Source organism: Pteronotus mesoamericanus, unplaced genomic scaffold (genome assembly GCF_021234165.1).
Source record: "Pteronotus mesoamericanus isolate MK-2021 breed Mesoamerican mustached bat unplaced genomic scaffold, CSHL_Meso_final scaffold_174, whole genome shotgun sequence".
Classification (NCBI taxonomy): Eukaryota; Metazoa; Chordata; class Mammalia; order Chiroptera; family Mormoopidae; genus Pteronotus; species Pteronotus mesoamericanus.
The window spans coordinates 9615331-9640074 of record NW_026555309.1 but is presented as its reverse complement, the minus strand read 5'-3'; the positions used below and the strand labels follow the sequence as shown (position 1 = coordinate 9640074).

Below are 24744 nucleotides of genomic sequence, written 5' to 3'. Positions count from 1 at the left end.
CACAGGGAGAAGACAACCATCTGCAAGTCTAGTGGCCTCAGAGGAAACCAGCCCTGCTGACACTTGGACCTTAGACTTGTGCCTTCAGAATCGTGAGACGGTAAACCTCCGTTGTTTAAGCCACCCAACCGTGGTGGTTTGTTATGGCAGAGCCAGCAAACTAACGCAAGGAATACTGTAGTATATAAACTAGTTTAAATATTTGGTTTAGGGTAACAGAAGATTGGATAGTCATTTTTATAAGAACTTGAAATCTGTTATGAACTTGATATTTAGAATTTCTGTATGTATTCTTTCGATATTATATCACATTGAAAATTATTTTTTTTTAATTTTTATTTATTGTTTGGGGGGAGAGAGAGAAAGAAACAATCGCCTTTCAGTTCCACTTACGTGTGCATTTATTGGTTGTTTCTTGTATGTATCCTGACAGGGGATCAAACCCACAACCTTGGCCTATCAGAACAACATTCTTACCAAATGAGCTAGCTGGCCGGGGCTTCTGCATTGAAAATCTTAAACCTAGTGGTTTTCACCCAATACTCTACTGAACAGATATAGTTTAAATATATATACATATGTATATATATAATCACAAGGACATCACAACTAATAACAGCTAGCTCATGTTATATATAAACTTTCAGGATATGTAAAACATTTGCTTTTCTATCAAGATAGGTATAATTAAACTTACTGAAGTTTAAGATGGCAACTCATAATCTTACAGAATGTTCATGTACACAAGCAAACAGGTATTATTACCAGAATTTAGTTTCTCCCACCTCATTCAAATCTTCTTCCCTAATGACTGAAAGAGGTTAGTACAGCCTGGCTGCATACCTGTCATCAAGCTGGCCACCTGCTGATACAGTACTCTGCATGACTGCATGAGGGAAACAGTAAGTATACATTTAAAATATTCTTCAACTTAAAGAATATTGTTTCCTATTCCTTTCTATTTCTATTAGATTTTCTTATTAGTGAAATAAATTAGTTTTAGGAGGTTAAAAAATAAGTAAATGAATATACTTACAGGTCCCATTAATTTAGATGCTGTCTCAAGCTCTTCACGCTCCTCCATTAGTGCTTCTTCAGTCCCAGGTAAAGAATCTATTTTTACCAAAAGAATGAATAAATTATAATAATATATTGCTTTACTCTGATATATAAGCCTATTATGAGAAAGATATTAAAATGACTGAACTAGTTGTCGGAAAGTCACAGTGTGGGTTAAAATAAGAGTGTAAAATGTTGTTTATTTAGTTTAAAGAAAAACCTATCAAAAATGTTAAGAATTTCTTTTTTCTATTGCTCTTGTGTAGTTACAGTTGTCCTTTTTCCCCTTTGCTCTCCCTTGCTCCATCGCCCCCTGCCCCCATTCCCATAGTCAATCCCCCACATTGTCTGAAGGACACAAAGTTAGGAATGTGCAAGAGCTACTGTTATCTTGGACAGAGCAAAGTTTCTTTCAGCATATTATTCAGCTAATTGTTGGAACTTATATTTAATGTCCTTTTTCTGGTTTGTAATTTTATATTTCTTTGTTTTACCCATCAGCTGTGTTCCTTTTTTCTTCAGGCCACACAAGTGCCATTTTGTATTCTTTATTTTATTTTTTTCTTTTAAATATTTTATTGTTTATGCTATATCCTAAGAACGCCAAAATACCAATTCAAAAAAAATATGCACCCCTATGTTCATAGCAGCATTATTTAGAACAGCTAAGATTTATATTCTTTCTTTTAAATAGGATTTGAAATTATGAAAATTTTGGAGAAGAGTGCATATTATTAAATGATGGTAACTTTTCCATTTTAATGTATCAGGCAAGAACTTGTGATTACTCACCTTGAATAGATTGAGGAATAAATGAGAAGTGACTTTCAAATATGTGAATAAAATGATGGCAATCCTGTCCATATTTCTGCTGAGTTAAATTAATTATAACAAGGATTTATATGAGTTATAAAAAATTCTGCAATAAGGACAGTGACATAGAACATCTAGAAATAGTCTGTGTTTGAGTGTCTTCTATTCAAATAAAAAACATTTTAAACCATTGGAGATTCCTAAAATTGACTTCTTATCATTATTAACATTTGAAAGAGTCATATAAGTCCTTAAAAATTTTCCTTCACATACACGTAAATATGGAGACAGACTTTTCTGCTGAATAAAATGTGTGCTCTGGAGAGTAATTAAGAGCATTGAATACTTCAAGCCCTTCACGGCCCCCAGAGGCCAGGGGGACAATGGGAAGCTTAACATAAATCCATGATCACAGCTTTGGAATCAAGGAGCTTCTTCTGTTTCAGATAATTCAGATTTTTACATTCAAGAAGCCCAGGGCACTTAATTTATTTAGATGTAAATGGAGATTTCATTTTAGAACATGGAATTCCTTCCACTATAAAACTAACTTTGGAAGCACCACTGCATTCTCAAGTTGTAAATAAATTTAAAAATTGTACCTACCACCTACCACAGAGAATATAGACATTAAGAAGGAAATTTTTGTTGACAAAATCTATATAGATGATGAGAATTAAACCAAGTTCAAAACAGTAATGCACTTACAAAGAATACTTGAACCCTTATTTACCCAGTTGCTAAGGGTGGCAATAGACTTTTTAAATTAGGATGTATAAATTAGAATAACTTAAATCCTCTAAGACTAAATTATAGTCTACTGAGCTATGAGTAAATACTAGTATAATTTTAGGATTTACTCCATATTTTTCCTCTTTTATTTGTGTTGAAATTCTTATTTGGGTAGAATATTGATTTAATAAATAATATTAAAATGTTCTGTTCTGCATTACAAAGCAAATTATTTCACATATAGGAGAAGAAAACCCACCCTCTAGTGGATTTGCTGATTTTTTGAAGGTTAGAAGTACTATAATATAACATAGTCTTTAATTCTCAGTAAGTAGTTCATGGTTTTAAAGAGATATTATCATTCTGATTAATTTGGTAATGCATATATGGATTAATCAATTCATTCATCCATTTTTCTGTGTATCTGTATATTCATTTTTCAACAAACACTGTATGTCAGACACTCTATTAGGTGCTTTCATAACAAGTTAAACAAAATAATCTTGCTTTGGTTGAATTCTTCAACCTGTTTATTGGTACAATATCTAGAGGGATCAAAAATATGATGAATTCCATTCAGCATTGTATAGGATGACTGAGAGGTCCTTCCAGAACATTTTTGAATTTACATATCTAACCATATTAAAAACTGTTAGTTGAAAAGACTCGCTAAATAGTTCAAATCTATAGAATATCCACCTAACATGCTAGTAGGGACATTAGATATCATAAAAATAAAATCTAAGTTCATGCTTGGAGCTCCATATTTAAAAGTATGTTAGTACATTGCTGATTAACAATAATTGTTGGGTGCATGTGTATAAACTATTTTGCCCTGTTTAGTTACTCTTTTATAAGTCTGATTTTTAAAATACAGGTAATGAATTCTTTCAGCTTTTTCAAAATTATATTGAGGAGAAAAAGGGTCTCTATATTGGTCAAATATTAGAGTTTGTCTTGTCTCTTCCTTTTAGAGAAGAAAAACCTGAAGCATAGAAAGATACAGTAGTTTTGTCAAAATCTAAGTCTCCGGCAGCACTTACTGAACTGGGAACTTACCTCTGTTGTAATTGGGCATGCTGCAAGAAACCTAGAAATCTGTAGAGGTTATTATCATGTTTAGTTTGTTCACCTTTCTCCTGCTATTATTTTGACTTTTGCTATTTGTGTCACAATAGGCCCTTTATGCACAAAATCATACCTATTCATAGAAATATTTATGGAGCCTAATTATCAAATATCACATTATACAAATATAACATTAGCACTTCAGAGTAATAGCAATAATATTAAATTATTCGATCTAGTTATTATACTAACTTAAATGGAAAAGAATATTAAATCAGAAACCCATATTTTTCAAATTTGCTAATCAATTCTACTAATATTTGAAATGAAGAATGCAGAATATAAGAAGTTTAAGAAGGGACCTTAAACTTAATGAATACATCTTTTCCCCAGTGGATGCAAGTAAATATAATCTAGATATTACTAACATATTAGTTTTCCGAAAAATTTAAATCCTTATAATTCTCAGTGATTATGAATATGACTGCTGAAGATACAGATTTTAGATTGGTGGATTAGGATGGTTTTGAGACAATTTTTTCAAATAATGGACTAGTAGTTAAATAATATATGTCTTGTGTCAACAAATGGCCAGCCTGTGGTCTCATTTTGCTGCTGGCACATTGCTCAACTTCTGGTGCCAGTGTTCAAGGTCGAGAGTGTGTCATGTCGTTAGTACTATGACAGATTTGAGCACATATAAACTATTATTATTTCTTTGTATTGTGTTTATGTTTCCATCACACTTTCTTTTTGGTTTATGTTTCCATCACACTTTATTTTTAAATATTCATTAGCTAATATTTGACTATAAAAAGTGTGTACAATTTATACTTATGCATAATATATAGTATACTTACATTATAAAACACAGTAAAAACACCAATCTCCACCACCTATTTAAGAATTAGAACTTTCCAATAATCTTCATATACCTGTGAGCAACTTCATCATCCTACCTCTATGCTTCCCCTACCCACTGACAATAACTACCATTTTCAGTTTTTCATTTCCTCTTTAAATATAGGTTCATCACTTATTTGTATCTACTTAAGAACATATTAAATAAATTTGCTAGTTTTAAACTAAAAGTCATTCTAGAACTTGGTTTTTGTTCACCAATACTAAGCTTTTCAGATTTATTCCGTTGTGAACTGCAATCTGCTTATGCGAACTGGGAGACCCAGATGCCATTTGGATCGGTTACTTGAATTCAGCTTTGGTGGGAGTGTGTGCCAGGGGTGTCCAACCTGCGGCCCAGGATGGCTATGAATGCAGCCAACACAAAATCATAAATTTACTTAAAACCTTCTTTTTGATCAACAGTTTTCATTAATGTTTGTCTATTTAATGTGTGGCCTAAGACAACTCTTCTTCTTCCAGTGTGGCCCAGAGATGCCCAAAGGTTGGACACCCTTGGTTGGAAACCACATGTCTCTCCAAATCAGGACTTTCTCTTCTCAAAGAAACAACTGTTAATATTTATTAGCATCCCATCGGCTTTTATCCATCTTATGTGTAGTTGAAACGCATTCCGTTTCCTATGATGTAACAATTCTACAATCTATCCATTTTCCTGTCCTGGAGCATTTTAAGAAGGCTCATCACATGTCATGGCACGTGACTTGTTCCTTTTAAGATGTCTTCCTAAAAGAGGAGGGTCTCAGTTCAAGTTGCATAAGTGCCCAAGATTTTAAGATAATAGAAAAATTTCTAAAATTGTTTACTTCTCACATGTAGTGCATGACTTTCCTTTCATCTATGTCTTCACCAGCAACTGGGTTTGCCAAATTTCTTAATTAATGGCAAACAAAAGCTTGTAAAACAGTACCTCTCTGTGGTCTTAATTTGCCTTTCCTTAACTATCAGAAGAGTGAGGCGTCTTCCAAATGCTCATTGGCCATTGTGTTTTTTCTTCTGTGAAATGTTAACTCATTCCTGTTGCTTATTTTCCTATTGGTTTGTTGATCTTTTCTTTATTAAATTATAGATATTCTATACATATTCTGAATATTAATATTTGATCAGTGACAAATATATTTTCTTATTTTATGGCTTATCTATTCACTTTTTAAGGCATCCTTTGATGAACAGTAGTTCTTAACTTTCTACTCTGACTTTTTAAATTTTTTTTCTCATCGTTAAGAATTTTTCCATCTGTTTAAGATGTCCTCCTCTATCCAGATGTAAAAATAAATAGTTTTATAGTTTCTCTTTTAAATATCCAAGCTGGGTGTCTGACTGATTCCTGCTTGAACACTGAGTGATGAAACAGTGATGATGGGCATTTGATGCCATTATAGTGGCATTACATGCACTTAATTACTTATTCCACAAACATTTTGAAGTGCCCTGACATGAACTTAGTATGCTAAGTTAAAGAGTTTGAATTTTGTCCTATAAAAATGGGGGGTGAAATAAGCAGTATTATCTTTTAGACAGATAATGAACTAAGGAGGAGTGAAATAGCACAGAGAGACTATTTTTAGGGCTGTTACACTAGACAGAGAAAAGGAGGACACACGTACAGACCAGGTAGCATTGGGCAAAATGCAGAGGAGGCTGTCTTAAATGAAAAATTCTGAAGTGACATTGACATAATTTGAGAACAATTTAATATAAGGTAGTGAGATCAAGTGTAATATGGACACTTCTGCCTGGGAAGAGTGAGAGATCTACAGGGTCTGGCCGAAGTAAGGCCTGCTTGAGTGTGTTGGTATGGTAATTATATAGGTATAATAATTTGTAGTTTTAACTTAAACATTTACCTAAAATGTCATATGGTGTGCCTGAGTGTGATACTATTATGTTACAGAATTACATGTTTATGATTTTGTAATAAAAGATTTTTATAATAAACAAGGGGCATTATTTGTGCTGGACCCTGTGTGATATGAAAATGTGAGTAGCCGATATAAAGTTCCAAAAACAAGTTGAAATTAGTGGCAGAATTTTGGGAGTAGCCAACATATAGTTTACCTGTTTGTGCCTTCAACAGTCATAGACATTAAGAGGCTGCTCCTGAGAATCCATGCCCATTCTCCCTAAACCTCCCAATACACAGCCTGAAGGAGAGGTGGACATACGACAGGCAGCTATGTTGATATTGTTGGATTTAAAACTTACTTGAAGAATCCGGGATTTTTTCATCTGGAGAATGAAATATTTGTGACGCCTCTTCTGTTCTTTCTGCCATGTTGTCTCCTTGAAGTCTAAATAATTAAAAAATAATTAGAAATGTGAACTACATACTGTGGGGGATGTGACTATTAACTTCTAGACTCTAAAATCATATATGCTTCTTCAAAGTAGAAATAAAAGTGTACCAAAGCCTTTGTAATACGGAGTTTTTGTTTTTCTAACCTTGCAAAGTCTTTAAACTTTTTTCTCTTGTATACAAGGGAAGGTTAGTCTAGATAACATTGCTTTTCTTAGCCTGACTGGAGAGGAAGGTTTTATAAACAAATGTTTCACTACAACTACAACAAGGAAGTGAGTGGAACAAAAAGAGTCTAACACAACATGTTCACCTGTTTTCTGGGTTCAGGGACACCAAACACAATTCAAATCATCCAGACCTGAGCTTTAAGGCCTGTGGATCAAGGTAAGTCTCAACAGTGGAAGTAAAGATTCCTGATATGTGTGACTGCCTGGGATTCTCTGAATCCTGGATCTTCTTCAGGAGAGAAAGACTGTATAGGTACTTTTACGACTGTATTTCTGAGCCTCTGTATCTACATCTTTAAAGTGAGAAAAATAGACTAGCAAAATCCAAATCAGACAGTCTGGGTTTGTATTACACTGTGAAACTACTCTATCAAAGGAGGTAGAGCCCATCAGTAAATGTTTGGAACTCTTTCGTAAAAACAGAAGAATAAGCTCTGCTAATGTAGAAAGACATTGCATCAAACCATCCAGAGATTAGAGTTTTTTTTCAGTTCCTTCTCCTTTTTCTTGCATTTTCTTGCTCTCACTGAAGAATATAAATAAATGAGTAACACATAGCATTAACATTTAAAAAAATCTATTGTAACTCATAGCTGTACCATGCTCAAAGTTCAAATTTTCAACTATTTTGTGTCTTTGTTTTTATATTTCCCAGAGAATCACATAATAATTTGCGTTTGATATTCACATATTCAAAAATTTGCATGCCTCTTTCTTTACTCCATGTGCAATTATAAATATTATAAATTGTATTTTCATTTTTATTCCTATAATATTAAATTATATGTGTTCCTTTATATATTATACATTTATACTTACATATTATCTTCTAGACATAAAACTATATTTACTTTATTATATAAGCTAATTAGAGAATTCTCAAGAGTAAGTTTCTGACAGTTATATTTTGGTCAAATACATATTTTTTATACTTTTTAAAAATTTTCAATTACAGTTTACATTCAATATTATTCTGTATTAGATTCATATGTATAGCAAAGTGGTTAAAAAAATAATGTACTTTACAGAGTGGTAGACAACTGGCCCCATACCTATTTATCTCAATATTATTGACTATATTAACTATGCTGTAATTTACATCTCTGTGGTTATTCTATAACTATCAATTTGTATTGCTTAATCCCTTCACCTTTTTCACTCAGTCCCCCGCCCCCCTTCCCTCTGACAGTTGTCAAGCTGTTCTCTGTAACCATGAGGCTGTTTCTATTCTGTTTGTTCCTTTATTGTGTTCATTAGATTCCATATATAAGTGAAATCATTTAATGTCTGTCTTTCTCCAACTGGCTTATTTCACTTATCATAATAATCTCTAGGTCCATCCATGCTATCAAAAAAGGTAAGGTTTTTTTCTTCTTTCTATACTTCTTTCTTTCCTTCCTTCTTCCTTTTTTTTTTTACAGCAGAGTAGTATTCCATTGTGTATGTACCACAGCTTTTTTATCTACTCATCTACCAATGGGAAGTTACATTGCTTCCAAATCTTGGCTATTGTAAATAACACTGCAATGAACATAGCAGTGTATATATTCTTTCCGATTAGTGTTTCGGATTATCTTGGATATATTCCAGATAGCCAATAGACATATGAAAAGATGCTCAACATCACAAATCATCAGAGAAATGCAAATCAAATATCATATCACACCTGTCAGAATGGCTATCATTAATAAATCAACAAACAAAAAGTGCTGGCAAGAATGTGAAGAAAAAGAAACCCTAATGTTTGTGGAAATACAGACTGGTGCAACCACTATAGAAAACAGTGTGGAAGTTTTTCAAAAAATTCACATGGATTTTAAATATTTTACTTGAAAAAAACCACAACTTTTAAATGAATAATTTAGCTACATCCTAAATCTGCCCAACTACTTCTTCTTTATCTTGTTTTACTTCTAATAATTAGAGTATTTCACTAATCAGCAATATCAAATATTCTTATTGTTTTTTTCTAGGCCTACTTCATCAAAATTATTAAAGATAGGATGTATGTAGGTACAGGAGATATTAAAAGGTGTAAGTCAAGCCCTGGGCAGGTGGCTCAGTTGCTTGGAACATCATACTATATACCAAAAAGTCTGTGGGTTCAATCCCTGGTTAGGGCACATACGTAGGTTGTGGGCTCAATCCCCAGTCAGGGTGCATATAGGAAGCAGAAAATAAATGTTCCTCTCTTTTCCTTTCTTTCTCTCTTGTTTTTTCTCTCTCTAAACACATCCTCTGGTGAAGATTTAAAAAAAAAAGGTGTTAAGTCAATATTAAATTAAATATCTGCTTAGGTATTTAACATTAGGTTAAAAACCTAAATGGAAAATAAATCTCCAACAAAGACAGAAAGAAGCAAGGAATAACAACTAAGTTGTAATTTATTTTACTTGCTGCAAGTTTCAGTAAAAAGAAATATTTATTTAGCATTTACTAATATGCTCAATAATAAGCCAAATGTTATAGAGATGTAAAGCAATTACAACTGTCTCTGATTTCACAGAGGTCACAGTTTTATCTAAGCTGAAAAGACAAATGGCCATGAAAACAGCCCAACAAATTGGGTGGCCCTGAATCTGGCTCATCCTTGTCCAAGCAGTGCCCTCCGGATACCCTAAGACTTGAGTTTACCGTGACTTGGCGCCAACCCCACCGCAGGACGGTTCACAGCCTGCTCTCCTCGAGTGCTCTGCCAATGTTTCCCGAGCTGTAATCCACACAGCACCACTTCTGTAAGAGGTTAATAGGTGCTATACAAACAAGGGTGGTGTGGGCAAGTCCGGGAAATACAGTCTTAATAAAAGTTATATCATTTTTTTTCCCTACAAGAGTTTTACTCATACTCCCAAACCTTTTTTCTTTGCTTTCTAAAACTCCTCTTCTGTATTAAACACTCCTCTATATTTTCAGCCCCTCAACAAAATGTGTCCTGCTCCTCCTTGTCTTAACTGAAACCTTTTCTTTCCTCTTCTTCTATTCTTCTAAGAATATGACATTCCTTTTTTTCCTCCCAGCGTACAGTACCCCCTCTCCAGGGGAGACTCCCTGACCCCACCCGCTCAGATAGCAAGGGATTATACATATTAAGCTGTCATCCTTCTGCTGTTGAAGCTTTGCTCAGGCTTAATTTTTTTCTTCTTCAACTTAAATGTTACTATTATTGTGAATGATTTTCATGCCCACATGTATTTATCCACTAATTTCAAAATCCCTCGATCTCAGCTGGAGATCTTCCCCACTGCTGCACCTTCCCTAACCCAAGGACAGAGAACTAAGAATTGTCCTATGTCCAAATTATTGAATCCAATGTTCAGTTCTCTAATAACAAACTCACACCCTTTAGGTTTTTTTCACAAACTCATTGTCCTTAACACTTTCTCTTCAAGTACATATAGATTTCCATTTTCTCTCCATTTTCTCCCAGGTATCTGGCCCTTCCTGATTCCCTTCCTGCCCCGCTCAGTTGGACTTGTTGTGCCTTCAAGTTCCCATGTCCATGTCCTTCAGTCGTTACTGCCCAGCAAGACCCTGATCCTGTGTTAAGCCATCATTTTCCTGCGTGTGTGCAGCTGAACTCTGCTGGAGAAAATCATGACACTCTAGGAGTGGTGAGTACAAAACAATGGTCTCTGACTTTGAACTTGGACTTCTTGGTTGTCTTCCATTCCTTTCAAAGTCTTTTCAACAATATCATTCTATGTCATCCAGAAAAATTATGTAATCTGGAATATGGACCTTCTACTCTCCCCTCCCATAGCACCTACAAAATTATCTTCAACAAGACCTATATTTACCTTTCACAGAGTGTGAGAGGCTTTCTTTCTTTTGAAACGTTTACACCAGGGGTGTCCAACCTTTTGGCGTCTCTGGGCCACAGTGGAAGAAGTGGTGTCTTGAACCACACGTTAAATATGTTGCAACACGAAATCACACACAAAAAAGTCTCATGACATTTTAAATAAATTTATGATTTTGCGTTGGGCTGCATTCATAGCCAGCCTGGGTTGCATGCAGCCCGTGTGCCATAGGTTGGACACCCTTGGTAGGCAGTCCATTAGGCTGGTGATTTAAATCTTATCATTTCATATCCCTCTTGGACCATATTTTGTTCTATCCACCACCAGTTATTTCTGTTCATCTCCACTGTTCATTTTCTACAACATGAAAACAAACTCACTTCTTATTCAGCCTTAAAAACAAACAAACATAAACCAAATTCCCAACCATAATTATCCAAAACATCTAGCTGTTGCTTCCTCTTGCTCATTCTTCTTTTAGCCAAATTCACTAAATATTCTTCATTCAATGCCTTTCCTTCCACAGTTTTCATTTACTCCTCAACCTGTTTTAATCTGGTCTGTGCTCCTATTCTGAGGTGACTGCTTATACCATATACAATGTAAACTTTTCAGACCTTGTTTTTATTTAACTTTCAGCTTCATTTTGTATGAACAATCTTTTACCACTCTTCATCATCTCCCGGAATCAGCTCAGCTACTCTTTGTTTGTTTGTTTGTTACTACATATAGGTTGAGGTTTTTCAAATCTTTATGTTGAGTCTCCATCTCAAGATTCGTATGCCCAAATAGTTGCAGGACAATTTAGTTAAGTGCACCATAAGCATCTCAAAGGCAACATGTCCAAAAGCAAACTCATCTTCATCATCACCCTTCTTTGTATTACATGTGGCTAATCATTTATAGTCTGGCTTATTATTTTTCCTAAAGTGATTTCCTGAATCCATTGCTTTTTCTTTATGTTACTACTATAATTTTGCTGCTCATTTTGATTTGCCTGGGTTATTATATAGTTTCCTCTCTGACATTCATACTTAGAAAGCTTGCCTTCCAAAAATGCTTTTTTTCATGTGGCTACCAGAATGTTCAAAACAAATCCAACCATATTAATTTCATGCTTTGAATATTGTAGTGCAAGAGATTTTAACATGAGTATTCATTTTTAGAGGGCCCATGGACTGGTTTTCAGGGAATCACAATAATTCACAATAAATAAAATCAGAAGATTTTGGTTGATGAGCTCTTTTTTGGACAGGGAGACAATAACTTCAACCAGATTCTCCAAATAATCCTTGACTCAAGAGTTTAAGAACTATCATTTTATTCAGTTTTTCAAGATGAATTATAATTCCCTCACCAAGTCATCTGAGCCTCTGTATTATACAACCCTTACAAGTCTCTGCAAATTTATTTTCTTGGATATTGTACTATGGACTTTATACTCCATAAATTCCAAACTGCTTTCCTTTCCTGGCAGACATTTTGTTATTAAGCTTCTGTGTCATTATATAATTATCTCTAACAGAATTTACTTTTACCTCATTAACTGTTTGGCTTAGTCATAGCTTTTCAATCTAGATTCTTCTAAGAAACTTTTCTTCCAGAAGGCTTAGGATCTATACATTTTTGTTTTTACCAGAACACTTACTTTACTATATTTTAACTATTTTTTTAGATGTCTGTCAACACACTCCAAGTGTATTTTTTTTTATGGTTTTATGTCCATAAAGCTTAGCTTAGATTGAGGTTGTTATATTGTGATATCTAAAAAAGATTTCTTAAGGTTTCTGTTTTTGTTATTTTTTTAAATGGTTAGCTGACCCTGATGATAAGAGAGGAAAATAGGACACAACTTATGTATGAGGAATTTTCTACAGAATACTATAATATAGTTTTAATTATAATCCTTTGAAATGGGGTAAAAAATCACCCTGCATCTATTTAGGGCTAAGCAGTTCTTAGTCTGATTCACCTTAATGCAGAATTTGAGACAGAAGCTTATGTATGAGTGCTTGTATGATCTGGGAGACAGGTGTAAGGGACATCGGAAGAAAACACAAAGGGAGGGAAATCCAATACAAGGATGTGTCATTGAGTCAACCACCTCTGGACAGGTGATTGTTGCTCAATCTCACAAGAATTCTGAGGATCTTTATGAAATGTGTCTACTTGAAGGATGAAGGGGTAATGCATTTATCCATAGGCTCCTGATCAAGGGTGGTCCTTAAACATTGATATCCCTAAACTTTTGAGTTGCACATGCGGTAGTACTGAGTGATTATCATTGGTCATGCCAAGACAGGAAATGAGATGTAAAAGATACCGGCATAAGTGACATGCTGAAGGCTGCACCTGCACAAATCTGGTTGACAGAAGCATTTGCAGAACTAGTAGCCAATAAGAGGTAAGATATTTTAACTGAGGTACAAGTGTAGATGATAAAAACATCAATTGTGCTTGGGTTTAAGTTAAATGAATCAGATTTAATTTTATACTGACCAGTGAGACCTAGCTAGAGGAAATGCTGTTATAAATATTATTAAATTTTATCTCAAAGTTTGTGAGTTAAACTCACATTCCATTGACTCAGTCTTGATAGTGAATAAATCAACAAAAGGTAGCATTCCCAGAAACTATTGTACTGCCTATCATAGGACCAACCGTAATACTAGGCACATGTATGTGATCAACACATACTTGTTAAGTGAATGTTGCTGAAAAGTCTCTGACTCTTAAAAATAGCTTTGAGGAAGATGAACCAGTCAAGAGAAAAGATGTCAAAGCTCATTCAGGATATTGATAGTTATAGCATTGGTTCAAAAATTGCTGGCTGGCTTGGGCTAGATCAAATAGGACATTCAAAATTTGATGTTGAAATACCTAGTCACCTTCCCTAAAGAAAATGGGAAGTGAGTTGAGGATTCTGAACAAAAAAGTGATATGATCAGACTTCTGATTCAAGAAGGATCACTCTGTCTGCAGTGCTGAGATTGTTAGGGAACAAGCATGAAAGCAAGGAGATTCTTTAGGAGGTTATTCCAGCAATCTCACTAAGAGATGAGCATGGCTTGCCCAAGAGCAGCTGTGGCAAAAGCAGTAAGACGTGGACTGACTCTGGGTCAATTCTATAGGTAGAGCCAACTGGGCTTGGGGTTGTGAGAGAAAGGAAGGAATAAACATTATTGCCACTTTTCTGTCCTGAGCAATTGTGGGTATAATTGGGGATAAGGAAACTGAGGGAAAAGAAAATTTGGTGCAAATTAAGTATAATGTATTTGGGGACATGGTAAGTATCAAAGGCATTTTAGACATGTTAGTGGCGGTATCAAGACGCAGTTGGACAGCCACACAGAGATGCTGAATAGACTGGGATGTGGGGTGAGGCTTGCCCTTCTGGGTTCCAAAATCTCTCAGAGGAACTTCAGAATGTGATATTCTCTTCTTTAATTCTGCTATTTCAAAGAATATAATATTCTATTTCACTAGAAAATAAATGTATATCATAATATCATAAAGGTCAGGGGAACCACAATAAACAGTTTTTGTTCTTAGACATTTTGAACCATTTTCTTCAAAGGGTTAGAAAATTAACTTATATTTCCCCTCCACAGTCTGCTTTTAATTACAAAGCCTCTTTTATAACATCAGTCATTGAGTTATTTCTAAGTCTCTTTCTATTTTCCATTATAAGGCTCTAGTATATATCTCCAGAAACATTTTTAAGAGAAATTATAACAACTTATTGTCACTTATTTAGTTTTTAAGTCTTAAAAGAGCCAAAATTGTCACCAACCTCAAAAATTCAGGACTTGGGAACAAAATTCTCCTTTGAGCAATGAGCCTGACTTCTGTCATGAGGCCTGTGTGTATCCACCCAATCTCTCCAATTAACTTCACAAAGTCCCTGAAGTCAGAGACCAGGCCTAACACCCTCTATAACATCAGAGCCTTGCACATTAATTTATATCTAGGCCCCCCAGAATAACCCTCTAGTTTAAATGGCATCTATTTGGAGTCACAATGAACTTGCTGTAGTTCCTTTTTTACCCTAGAAAATGTCACTGAAGCACTATGGAACTCTGCTGCCCTTGGCCTTTGTCCCAGTTCTTCAGGGAGTTAATTACCTGGGTTTTCTTCCTGTCACTCCCTTTCTAAACCCTTGACTTCATTTACCTTCCTTACCGCAGGCTATTCCAGTTTGACCCTTGGGTGGGTGGTCTGCTTACTTTGATTTTGGCCCTTTGACATTATCTCTTTGGTCCCCTCAGAGCATTCCTTGTGCCCCAGACACATCTCTACCTCTCCGAACCTCACCTCTCACCCATCTCCTTTGCCAAGAGAAAATTCCTAACACTACCTATATATTTCCCTTCTTAGAGTAGTACTATAATGATGTAAAAATTTTCCTTCTAGCATTCATCTGCAGACACTCTTGCTGTTTTTTGACTGCTAGTGTTTATATCACATGAGGACAACTAAAACTACATCAAGATGAAACACTTTTTTTCCTGAGAGCAGAATGGATTAGAATAACACTCTCCTTCACCAGAGGGCTTTCTTCATATTCTGCTTTTTAAATTCTCTCTCTCAGTCACAAGCACCTCTGCACATTCACCCCTAAAAAATATCAGGATTGATGGTGACATAGAGATAAAAACCATGCTCCTTCCTGTTAAACTTCCCTTTTAATTTCCTATCTCCTGAGAGTGAGCTATAGGGACAAACAAACTATCTGTAGCTCTCTGATCAAATGTGTAGTTCTCTCCTGCATACCTGACTACAGATATGTAGCTGACATAGGTGGCCTCTTATCTCTGCTGCCAATTACCCTCATGGCAGAGGCTTAAGACTTTTACAACCAAATCTAAGGAAAGCACACATGGAGAATAGGTATGTTTTGTTTTCAGTGCTTTCTGCTTTATCTCAACTCAGATGGAAAACGTCAGTCTGCAATAAGATAGAGCAGATTGGGCAGGGGCAGGACTGGTTCTGGGGAGACCACAGATTTTCAGGCAGATATGACTGGAATGTGGGCCACTGACTCACCCACCGTGGCCAGGTTATTAAGCACACAAAGAACAAGCCTAGGACATGACAGCCTTCTTGAAATCGGAGACCGCCATGAGAAGGGGGTAAATTCAAATGGCCAGACTGTTCTGGAGCTAAGGGAACTCCGAAAGAAAGCAGCCAAACATGCGATGTCTGAGCTGGAGGCAGCCCTGGGCACCAGGATCCTCAAGCTTCCTTTGGCACCCTGTTCACATAATGTTTCTAATTAGGCTTCGTGTCCATAAAATGATCTGGTGAAGGGTGGCTATGCTTTTCGGCCTGTCATCGTCCCTGAGGGGACCGTTTTTAAATCTATCTGAAAAGAAGTAGGCAGTTAGGTTTTTATTTGACACTGTAGAGAAGTAGTTCTTTAATTTTTAAGGTGCTCTGGAATCTCCCAGAAGATTTCTGAAAACATGGATTGCTGGCTCCCCACATAGAGTTTCTGATTTAGAAGGTCTGGTGTGTAGATCGTGAATTTGTGTTTCTACCCAGTTCCCAGGTGGTGCTGGTACCACTGGCTGGGGGACAGCCCTGTGTAGTGCCTCCTCTTGACAGCTTTGCAAGGACATGGACCTGCCACCCATCCTCCCTGCAGCAGCAGTATGGCACCATGCTTCAAATGCCAAAAACAGAGAAGACTCTACCAGAGGATGTTGATATATTTCTTCCTCTAACTCTCTAGGTATTGATTTTTAGGTGAACACTAAATTTTATTTCCAAGCAGGTATAATTCCATCTTACTGAGGTTAAAAATCTCAAGAGTCAGACTCTACTTGAGTCAAGATGCTGCACATTTGGCCCAACTCAGAGAATAGCTTGGTCAGCAGACATCTAGCTCAGCAGCAGCTGTGAAGTGTCTTTTTAAAGCTCTGATTTCTAACACGTTGAAATATGGGATTGTGTGGAAGCCAAAACACCCTTTGAAACACTGCCAAAACTTTGTTCCTTCCTTAGCCATTCTTTTGTTTAATCAGAGACCCCTTACTCATGGTACTGAAACCGAAGGCTGCTTCACATATGTACCTGATGGAAGACCACCCCCTCTTCAGTCTGTCCCCTGGACACATCTGTCAGATGGCTGACTTCTTTTGCATGTAGCCAATCTCCCTCCCTCTCTATGGTGGTTAAAAGCACACTCAGCGTTGTCAGACTTTTCTATGCTACAGCACTGGGCATGACAATAAGTCGCATTGCCTCTGATATTTTATGTTTGTTTCTTTGCCTTTTTATTGTACAAGATTTGGAATCATAGAAATTAAGTTGTGATCACTAATAGAATTATGAGGCATACCGAAATTCTCAAATTACAGGTAATGTTACTTGGTACCAGAGAGAGGTAAGATTTAGCAGGGTTCTCTCTGCCCACAGATGGCGATTGAGAAAATGTGGTCAGTGATACAAGTACTGCAAATTCTGAGAAATTGTTCCTAGATATGGAACAAGCATGAAGGAATGAACCACAGGGAACCACGTGGCAATCCTGCATCATAATGTTGTCCATTTTTGTGAGGAGTAAAGAAATTCCACCAAATCCCATCTATTTAAAAGAAATGGGGGATGGAGGATGGAAAATATGAGATTTCCTTAAAAATCTGAAGCCATTGTATTCTGAGGTTGCAGACTAAGGAAGATGAGCTAGCTAGCATCCTTCCACATCAAACAGATCTAGGGAATTCCCAAGCAGGGATTTTATGACTTGACTTCATAAAGGTGACACTCTATAATCCGGGAAAGCACAGTTGAATGTAAGACATTTGAGCATACAAACATAACTTGGTCTCATTTTTCCTTTTATGCTTTTTCCCTTCTTCAATGCTTTCCTTTAGTGAGTTAATATAACACTGATGCACTCACAGCAGGCAATAAACAATTGCGATTTGAATGTCTTACTTCAGCACTACCCCCAAGAATGATATATTTTCTAGGTTTACATTTGTTGGGGCAGGAAGCTTGGCTTGTTTATTTGTTTTTAACAGAACCGTGTGTGGTAAATACAAAATTAGATAACAAATGGCTTTTGAATAACTAGCTATTAAATTGCTTTGTGTTTGTATTTGGACAGGACACTGAAATTGGCTGATAAGCGAGCTGATGATCTAGAAAACAAGGTTGGTTTAGGAAAAATGTACATGATGTCCTTGAAGAAATTATAATAGAAAAGATAAAGACTTTCTTTTATTGTTTTAACAGTGCTTTTACAATTCTTAAGAAGGACAACACTGAATACAAATGTCTGCATAATTGGAAAAGCCAATAAAAGGCATAAAGATGTTACAATGCCATTTCACATAGAATAAATATCACACAGAGAATATAAATACTACTTTGTGAAATTTTAACTACCTTACTCTAAAATTTATTTTTCTGATGTGCAAATCAATTAATCTTTTGAAATGATCATAGAATTTGTTCATAGTGGAACTATTTTCTCACCTCTTTCTGCTTTGAAAAACTACAAATGATTTGCATTGGTACCCACACCTGCCATGTAAATAAAACTTTTACAAAACGTCTTAGCTATTTCTTAATTTAATTCATTGTATAATTATTATATTTCAAGTGATATTTTTTCACAGATTTCATTTATTTTCCTGATTTTTATATGGCATGATTTAGGTGCTATAGAAGTCCTGGTTTTAAGTGAAAAATTGGTTATTATATTTAAAATTCTTAAGAAAACTATAATAAACTCCAATTACTCCAATGGACTTTCTTAAAAATACAGATTTATAGAAGCGTAATGCATGATGGCATTAATATCAAACTTATTTGCCTTTTCCTTTTAGGTATTTCTTACTACATATTGAGCATTAATGTTGCAATTGAAAATAAATACATATTCTGTGAATTTTGGTTCTTATTCTGAAATGCTACAAGAAAATTCAACACTTAATGATGCTTAGTATTCTTTGTTTTACCAGTAATGATATATCCAGCCTGGTGTGATTCCAAATTACATATTTTATATCACTGAGAATAGCTAAGCGGTCAGTGGTTATGAAGGTAAATACTAGAAGACATACATAAAGATAAAATAAATATAAATATACATTTGATATGACTTATGAAGGCCATTCAGAGATTGTTATCCAAATATAAGTGTAATTACTATAACAAGTAATTGAAAGTAATTGCAATTTCAATTTTACTACAATGTGTACCAGGAGGTTCAGGATGTCAAGTAAGTAAATAAATAAGAAGTTTCCAGATATGGAAATTTCCAGATATATTCCTATTTCTCATATAAAATGCCCCATATTATGCCAGTAGAGAAATAAACATGGAAAAAATATGAAGTCATTTAAATTAATCTTCCCTATTAAACTATTTGACATGATTCATAATAATAACTTTTTGGATATGTCCCTTGAACAAGGGAAACAAAAGCAAAAATAAGCAAATGGGTCTTCATCAAATAAAAAAGTGTCTGCACAGTAAAGGAAACCGTCAGCAAAACAGAAAGACAACCTACTGATGGGAAGATATATTCACAAATGATATATCTGATAAGGGGTTGTTATCCAAAATATATAAGAAAATTCTACAACTGAATAACAGAAAAGTACACAATCCAATTGAAAAAAAAATGGACAAAGGAAGAATATGAAAAGACATTTCTCTAAAGAAGACATACAGATGTCCAACAGATGTTCAACATCACTAATACTCAGGAAAATGAAAATCAAAACCATAATGAGATACCACCTCACGCCAGTCAGAATGGTTATTACCAAAAAGTCAACAAATAACATGTGTTAGCAGGGATATGGACAAAAGGGAACCCTTCTGTACTGTTGGTGGGACTGGAAACTGGTGCAGTCCCTATGAAATACAGTATGGAGTCTTTTAAAAAAAAAACTAAAAATAGATACATCATACAACCCAGCAATTCCACTTCTGGTTATTTATCTAAGAAAATAAAAACACTAACTTAAAAAGAGATATGTAACCCTGTGTTCACTGTACCATTATTTTACAATAACCAAGATATGAAAGCGTCAGGTGTTCAATGATAGATAAAGAAGTTGTGGTATGGATACATATGTATATGTGTGTATGTATGTATATAAAATACATATAATTATATATACACATATATGTCTATATATATACAGAGAGAGAGAGACATATAATGGAACATTAGACAGCAATAAAAAGATTGAATTCTTGCTATTTGTGACAATTGTGCTATTGGATGGATCTAGAGGATATCATGCTAAGTGAAGTAAGCCAGGGAGAGAAAGACAAATACAGTATGGTTTCACTTATATGTGGAATCTAAAAAAAAAAGCAAAACAAAAATAGACTCAAGGAAACCAAAGACCAAATTGTTACCAGAAGGGAAGGGTAGGGAGATTGGTAAAGGGGAATATCGACAAGAATATTGTAATAGTTTGCATCAGTGACAGATCATCACAAGAATTAGTGGGGTGATCACATTGTAAGGTACAGAAATGTCAAATCACTCTATTATACACCTGAAGCTAATATGATATTATATACCAACTATACTTAAATTAAAAATAAATTAACCTTCCCACCTTTGACCACAAAATAAAGTCCAATAGTGCTATTGCTACATTAGAAATGGTATTTATACAAGAATTGATATTAAGATACTTTTTAAAAAAATCTTTATTGTATTTTTCCCATTACCATTTAGTCCCCTTATGCCCTCCTCCCCCCAGTAATTATTATTTTCATACCATATTGATGTTCTTGATAATAGATAAGTACGCAAAATTGAAGAACTCCTGATTTTCAGTCATGGCACTTTCCATGATTATTTTATTCACAGAAATACTATATAATGTGTAGATTCTTTCTGAACCAAATTGTCATCATTTCCCAAATCACTTAAATAATATGTTTTTACTGTGTGTCATTTCAACAGCTTGTTTTAATGTTCCCAAAGGGAAAAAATGTCAAATGCACTTAATGCCTATTGTTCTTATTTTCCTAAGATTTATGAAGGCAGCCAGTTTTCCTGGCTACTTAATTTGCTTATGGAACCATTATCCTCCTATCGCAAAAACTGTAGCCCTTGGAAAATACTCAATAAAATTTTTAATTGGAGACTTAAATAAAAAGGCTTATAAAAATTAGAATTTCAAAGGCATCTAAGTAGCAAATCAGTAGATGTGTGGAAATATTACTTGTATTAAGGGAGATTATTTATTTGAACAAAAATATAACAGCTTGTACACCACAACATTTCTCCACTCTCCTTGAGGAGCCCCTACAAGATTCACACCCCTTTCTTAAATGAATTAAAAGAGCACGGAAGCTACATGTGCAGTGCTTATTATGTGCCAGTCACTAGGGAATTAAATAACTTGCTCAAGGTTGCTCAGCTAAAAGAAACTGGGACACTGTTAGGCACTAAAGTTCAACATCTTAACCACCATGCTGTGCTTGTTCTTAGGGGCTCAGGTGGTAAGATAAAAACATCATTTTATTGGATCAATTACCAAATCATAACAACTCAGTCTGAAAGTAAGTGTACCATCCTCATGATGTAATAGGCCTAGACTCAAGATAACTATAAAATACATAAAAATTGCAGAATTTATTCACAATAGCAATTAAATAAGTTATCTTAAAACGTAGCTAGAAGAAGGATAAATAATCAACCTCTCAGTTTGAAGTTATTTATTACTACATAGGGTCTAAATTTCCAGTGTAGTGTACAAATTACCAAACTCATAACCTATAAAAACAGGATAATTATCTTATCTCAAAGTGTAGGGAAAAAATGATCTTTTTGCTTTATTTGAACTATTGTAGCTCAACAAGTAGGCTCTTTTATTTCTTGTAACAACATGCTTGTCTTGGCCCTATTAACCTTTTATCTCCCAAATGGATTAGACAGTACAACAAATTTGAAAAATGTGTCTAATTACAAAATAAGACCAACAATCTAACTGCTATAAAACTAGCAGTCAGCACTGTATAGCAGCAAGAATTGGGCTTTCCAGACAGATGGAGCAGGGTTCAAATTCTACCCATTCCACTGACCAGCCTTTTGACCTTAATCCATTTACCTGGTCACTTGAACTACATTTCTCATTTGCAAAATAAAGCTAAAATCATACACCTGGAAAAGCTGTGAGAATTAGAGAGAATGTTTCTAAATACCTAATGTGGTGTTTGGTACACACAGCTGATGCTTCTGAACAAGATTAGTAGCTTCAAAATGCTGTGGAGCAAGAGATACTGTCAACATGCTTTTCAAAGCAATATCCAAACCAATGCCTCAATGTACATATTTGTTTCAATATTGCCTATGAGGTCATTGAACTGATCGATTGGGATGAATTCATTCAGTGGGAATTTTAACTGAACTTATCAGTTTTAGCACTTCACAGATATAAGATTTTTGAGTCTTAGTTGTTCAGTAAATGTCAGCTCTGACTCTGAATTGCCACATTCTTTATTTTGCCCTTCCTCTGTTTTTTTTCCTGACCATTTTGAGAATTTAACAGGCTATTGAATTTAATCTGAACTCCATGATATTCCAAAAAAGTGATAATAAAGAGGAGCTCTAGTTATCAAAAAAATAAAGAAAAAGTTTGGGATAACAATAGGTTCACACACTAAACATGCACTGTATTAATTTATGAATTCTCTCATCAGTTCCGTTATTATACATCATTCTCTTCCAGAAGTGTTTACTATATTGCTTATATAGTACCTTAGTTTAAAAGTGTTATAAGGATAAAAACAACTGGTACAAATTTATGATTTTTCAGATTTACTAAACTAGAGTACTTGAAAATTGCATAATAATTCATGTAAGTAATTATATTCTCATCTTAGCTATTGTATATTAATAGAATATAATAGAATAAACAATACATAAATAATAATTATTCTAACCTATCACTTATTTTATTAAATTCAACATTAATACTGTCTTTCCTTTTATTAGCCAAAATTTTAATTTAAAAAAAAAACAAGCTATGTTTCCTTTTTCCCTAAAGTTCATCTAGAAAGCTAAACAGTATTAGATGAGCATTTAAAAAAACTTGATTTGCATTTTTACTAGCAGGATTCTGATTAGTGTTGGTTATAGAACACTGAAGGTTAAATAATATGCTAATTTTTAAATCATTTTTAGAAATCACACATAATCTCAAAGATTAATTTAGGCAATCAGTCAGAATTAGTTAAACATGTTCTAGTCTAAACATAGACAAGTTTAGAAAGATGTAATGACAATTCATGTCTTTGGAGAAAGGAGAATGGATAGCTGTCTAAATGGCTTGTCTCTTACTCAGAGCAATATATCCCTTGATAGTATTTATGAATATTTCTTACAACTCAATGTTGTTGTTTTTTCTGTGATCCCAGTATCTATCCAAACATCCTCCTAAATCCTCATACTTTACACCTATTAAAGATTTATTTTCTTTCTGTGATGTGAAACTATGTTATACAGAAGGTATTTAGGCCCTCTCCAATTTTCTTTCTTTTTCTGGGCTGGTGATCTTGTGTTTTATTTTTGCCATAAAGCACACATGTCTAGGGCCAAGAGCGTCACACACTGAGTGTTGAAAGAAAGCCCATCACACTCTATTTTTTTGAGCTCATTGAACATTTTAAAATAAACAAGGTTTGGTTGGTCACATGGGACTTCATTCAGATGGTGAAAGAAAAAGGAGGTGGATCAAATGAAATAAAGGAGATGAAAGAAACAGAAAGAGAAGTAAGCAAACTGACTCTCCTTTGGATATTACATATGATGCTTACTGTTTTTATAAATTTTTCACTTTAGAAGTCAATTTAAAAACATTAACAAATCTTTAAAACAATTCTGAAAGTAAGATTACTGTAACTTCTTGTCTCCCATACTATCTGGGGGTTACAGGTAGTATGGACACAGTCTAGTAGATGCTGGCTTTTATGAGTGGGTTTGCTCACTTCTAACTCATGATTATTTTCATAATTTGAATGTGAAAAATTTCCCCTAGCCAGGTATCAAAAATGAATAAATGCAACATCTTTTTTATGGTTGTCTAACCCTCATTAATTTTTTTCTTATAATCATTGGAAAGACTGTACAAATAGATTCTTATTTTTCACTATAATAAATATTTAAAAACTATTGGGATATTTATTTTCTCTCTGAAATGGAGACCCTTTTCCAGGTTGATTATATTCATCATTTTAATTTCTACCCATGTTTTAAACTTGTATGCAGCACAGTTTTTTGCTTGTTTGTTTCTCTTTCTGTTTGGTATGAAGAGGGACAAAGCAAAATAGAGTTATAACCTCTACAGTGCAACCTTTCTCCAAGCACTTGGGAAATAGGCATGTAGTAGAGAAACTGATCAATACTCCATACTCAGTCTTGATGGGGTCTTTGTTCCTCTTCAGGAATCAATTTTAAGCTTCTTACCATCTAATGGAGCCTGACCAGGTTCCATTTCTAAAACTTTAAGAGTGAACTAGGCTGATACTCATAGATCAATTTTAAGCCATAATTTTGTCTAATTCTTCTAAATATCCTTTTAAGCAAAATCCTAGTTCCCCAAACAATATTCCATATGACTTAACGTAAAATTATTTAACAACAGTCAACTAAGACTGCCTGTAGTCCAGGGGTCTGGGAGTGCAGAGCTCTCATTAGTGTCTAACTTAACTATAAATCATCTCATTTCTTTCTGTTCCATACGACAATACTAAAAAGCTTCCTTGGATCCAAAATCAGTGTTAAATCTCTATAGCCATGCTTGGCATTCAGTCTGCCGTGCTGGCACTTGGCTACAAT

The 24744-nt window shown here is 34.7% G+C and overlaps 1 protein-coding gene across 1 annotated transcript in view; it reads right to left on the bottom strand.

The window, feature by feature from the left end:
- The window catches only part of CUNH8orf34 (chromosome unknown C8orf34 homolog), a 307155-nt gene that overhangs the window by 82108 nt on the left and 200303 nt on the right, over window positions 1–24744 (bottom strand). The window contains 2 exon segments of the mRNA XM_054590132.1: window positions 1037–1113; window positions 6799–6884. Of these exon segments, the coding sequence (XP_054446107.1) occupies window positions 1037–1113; window positions 6799–6884 (163 nt within the window).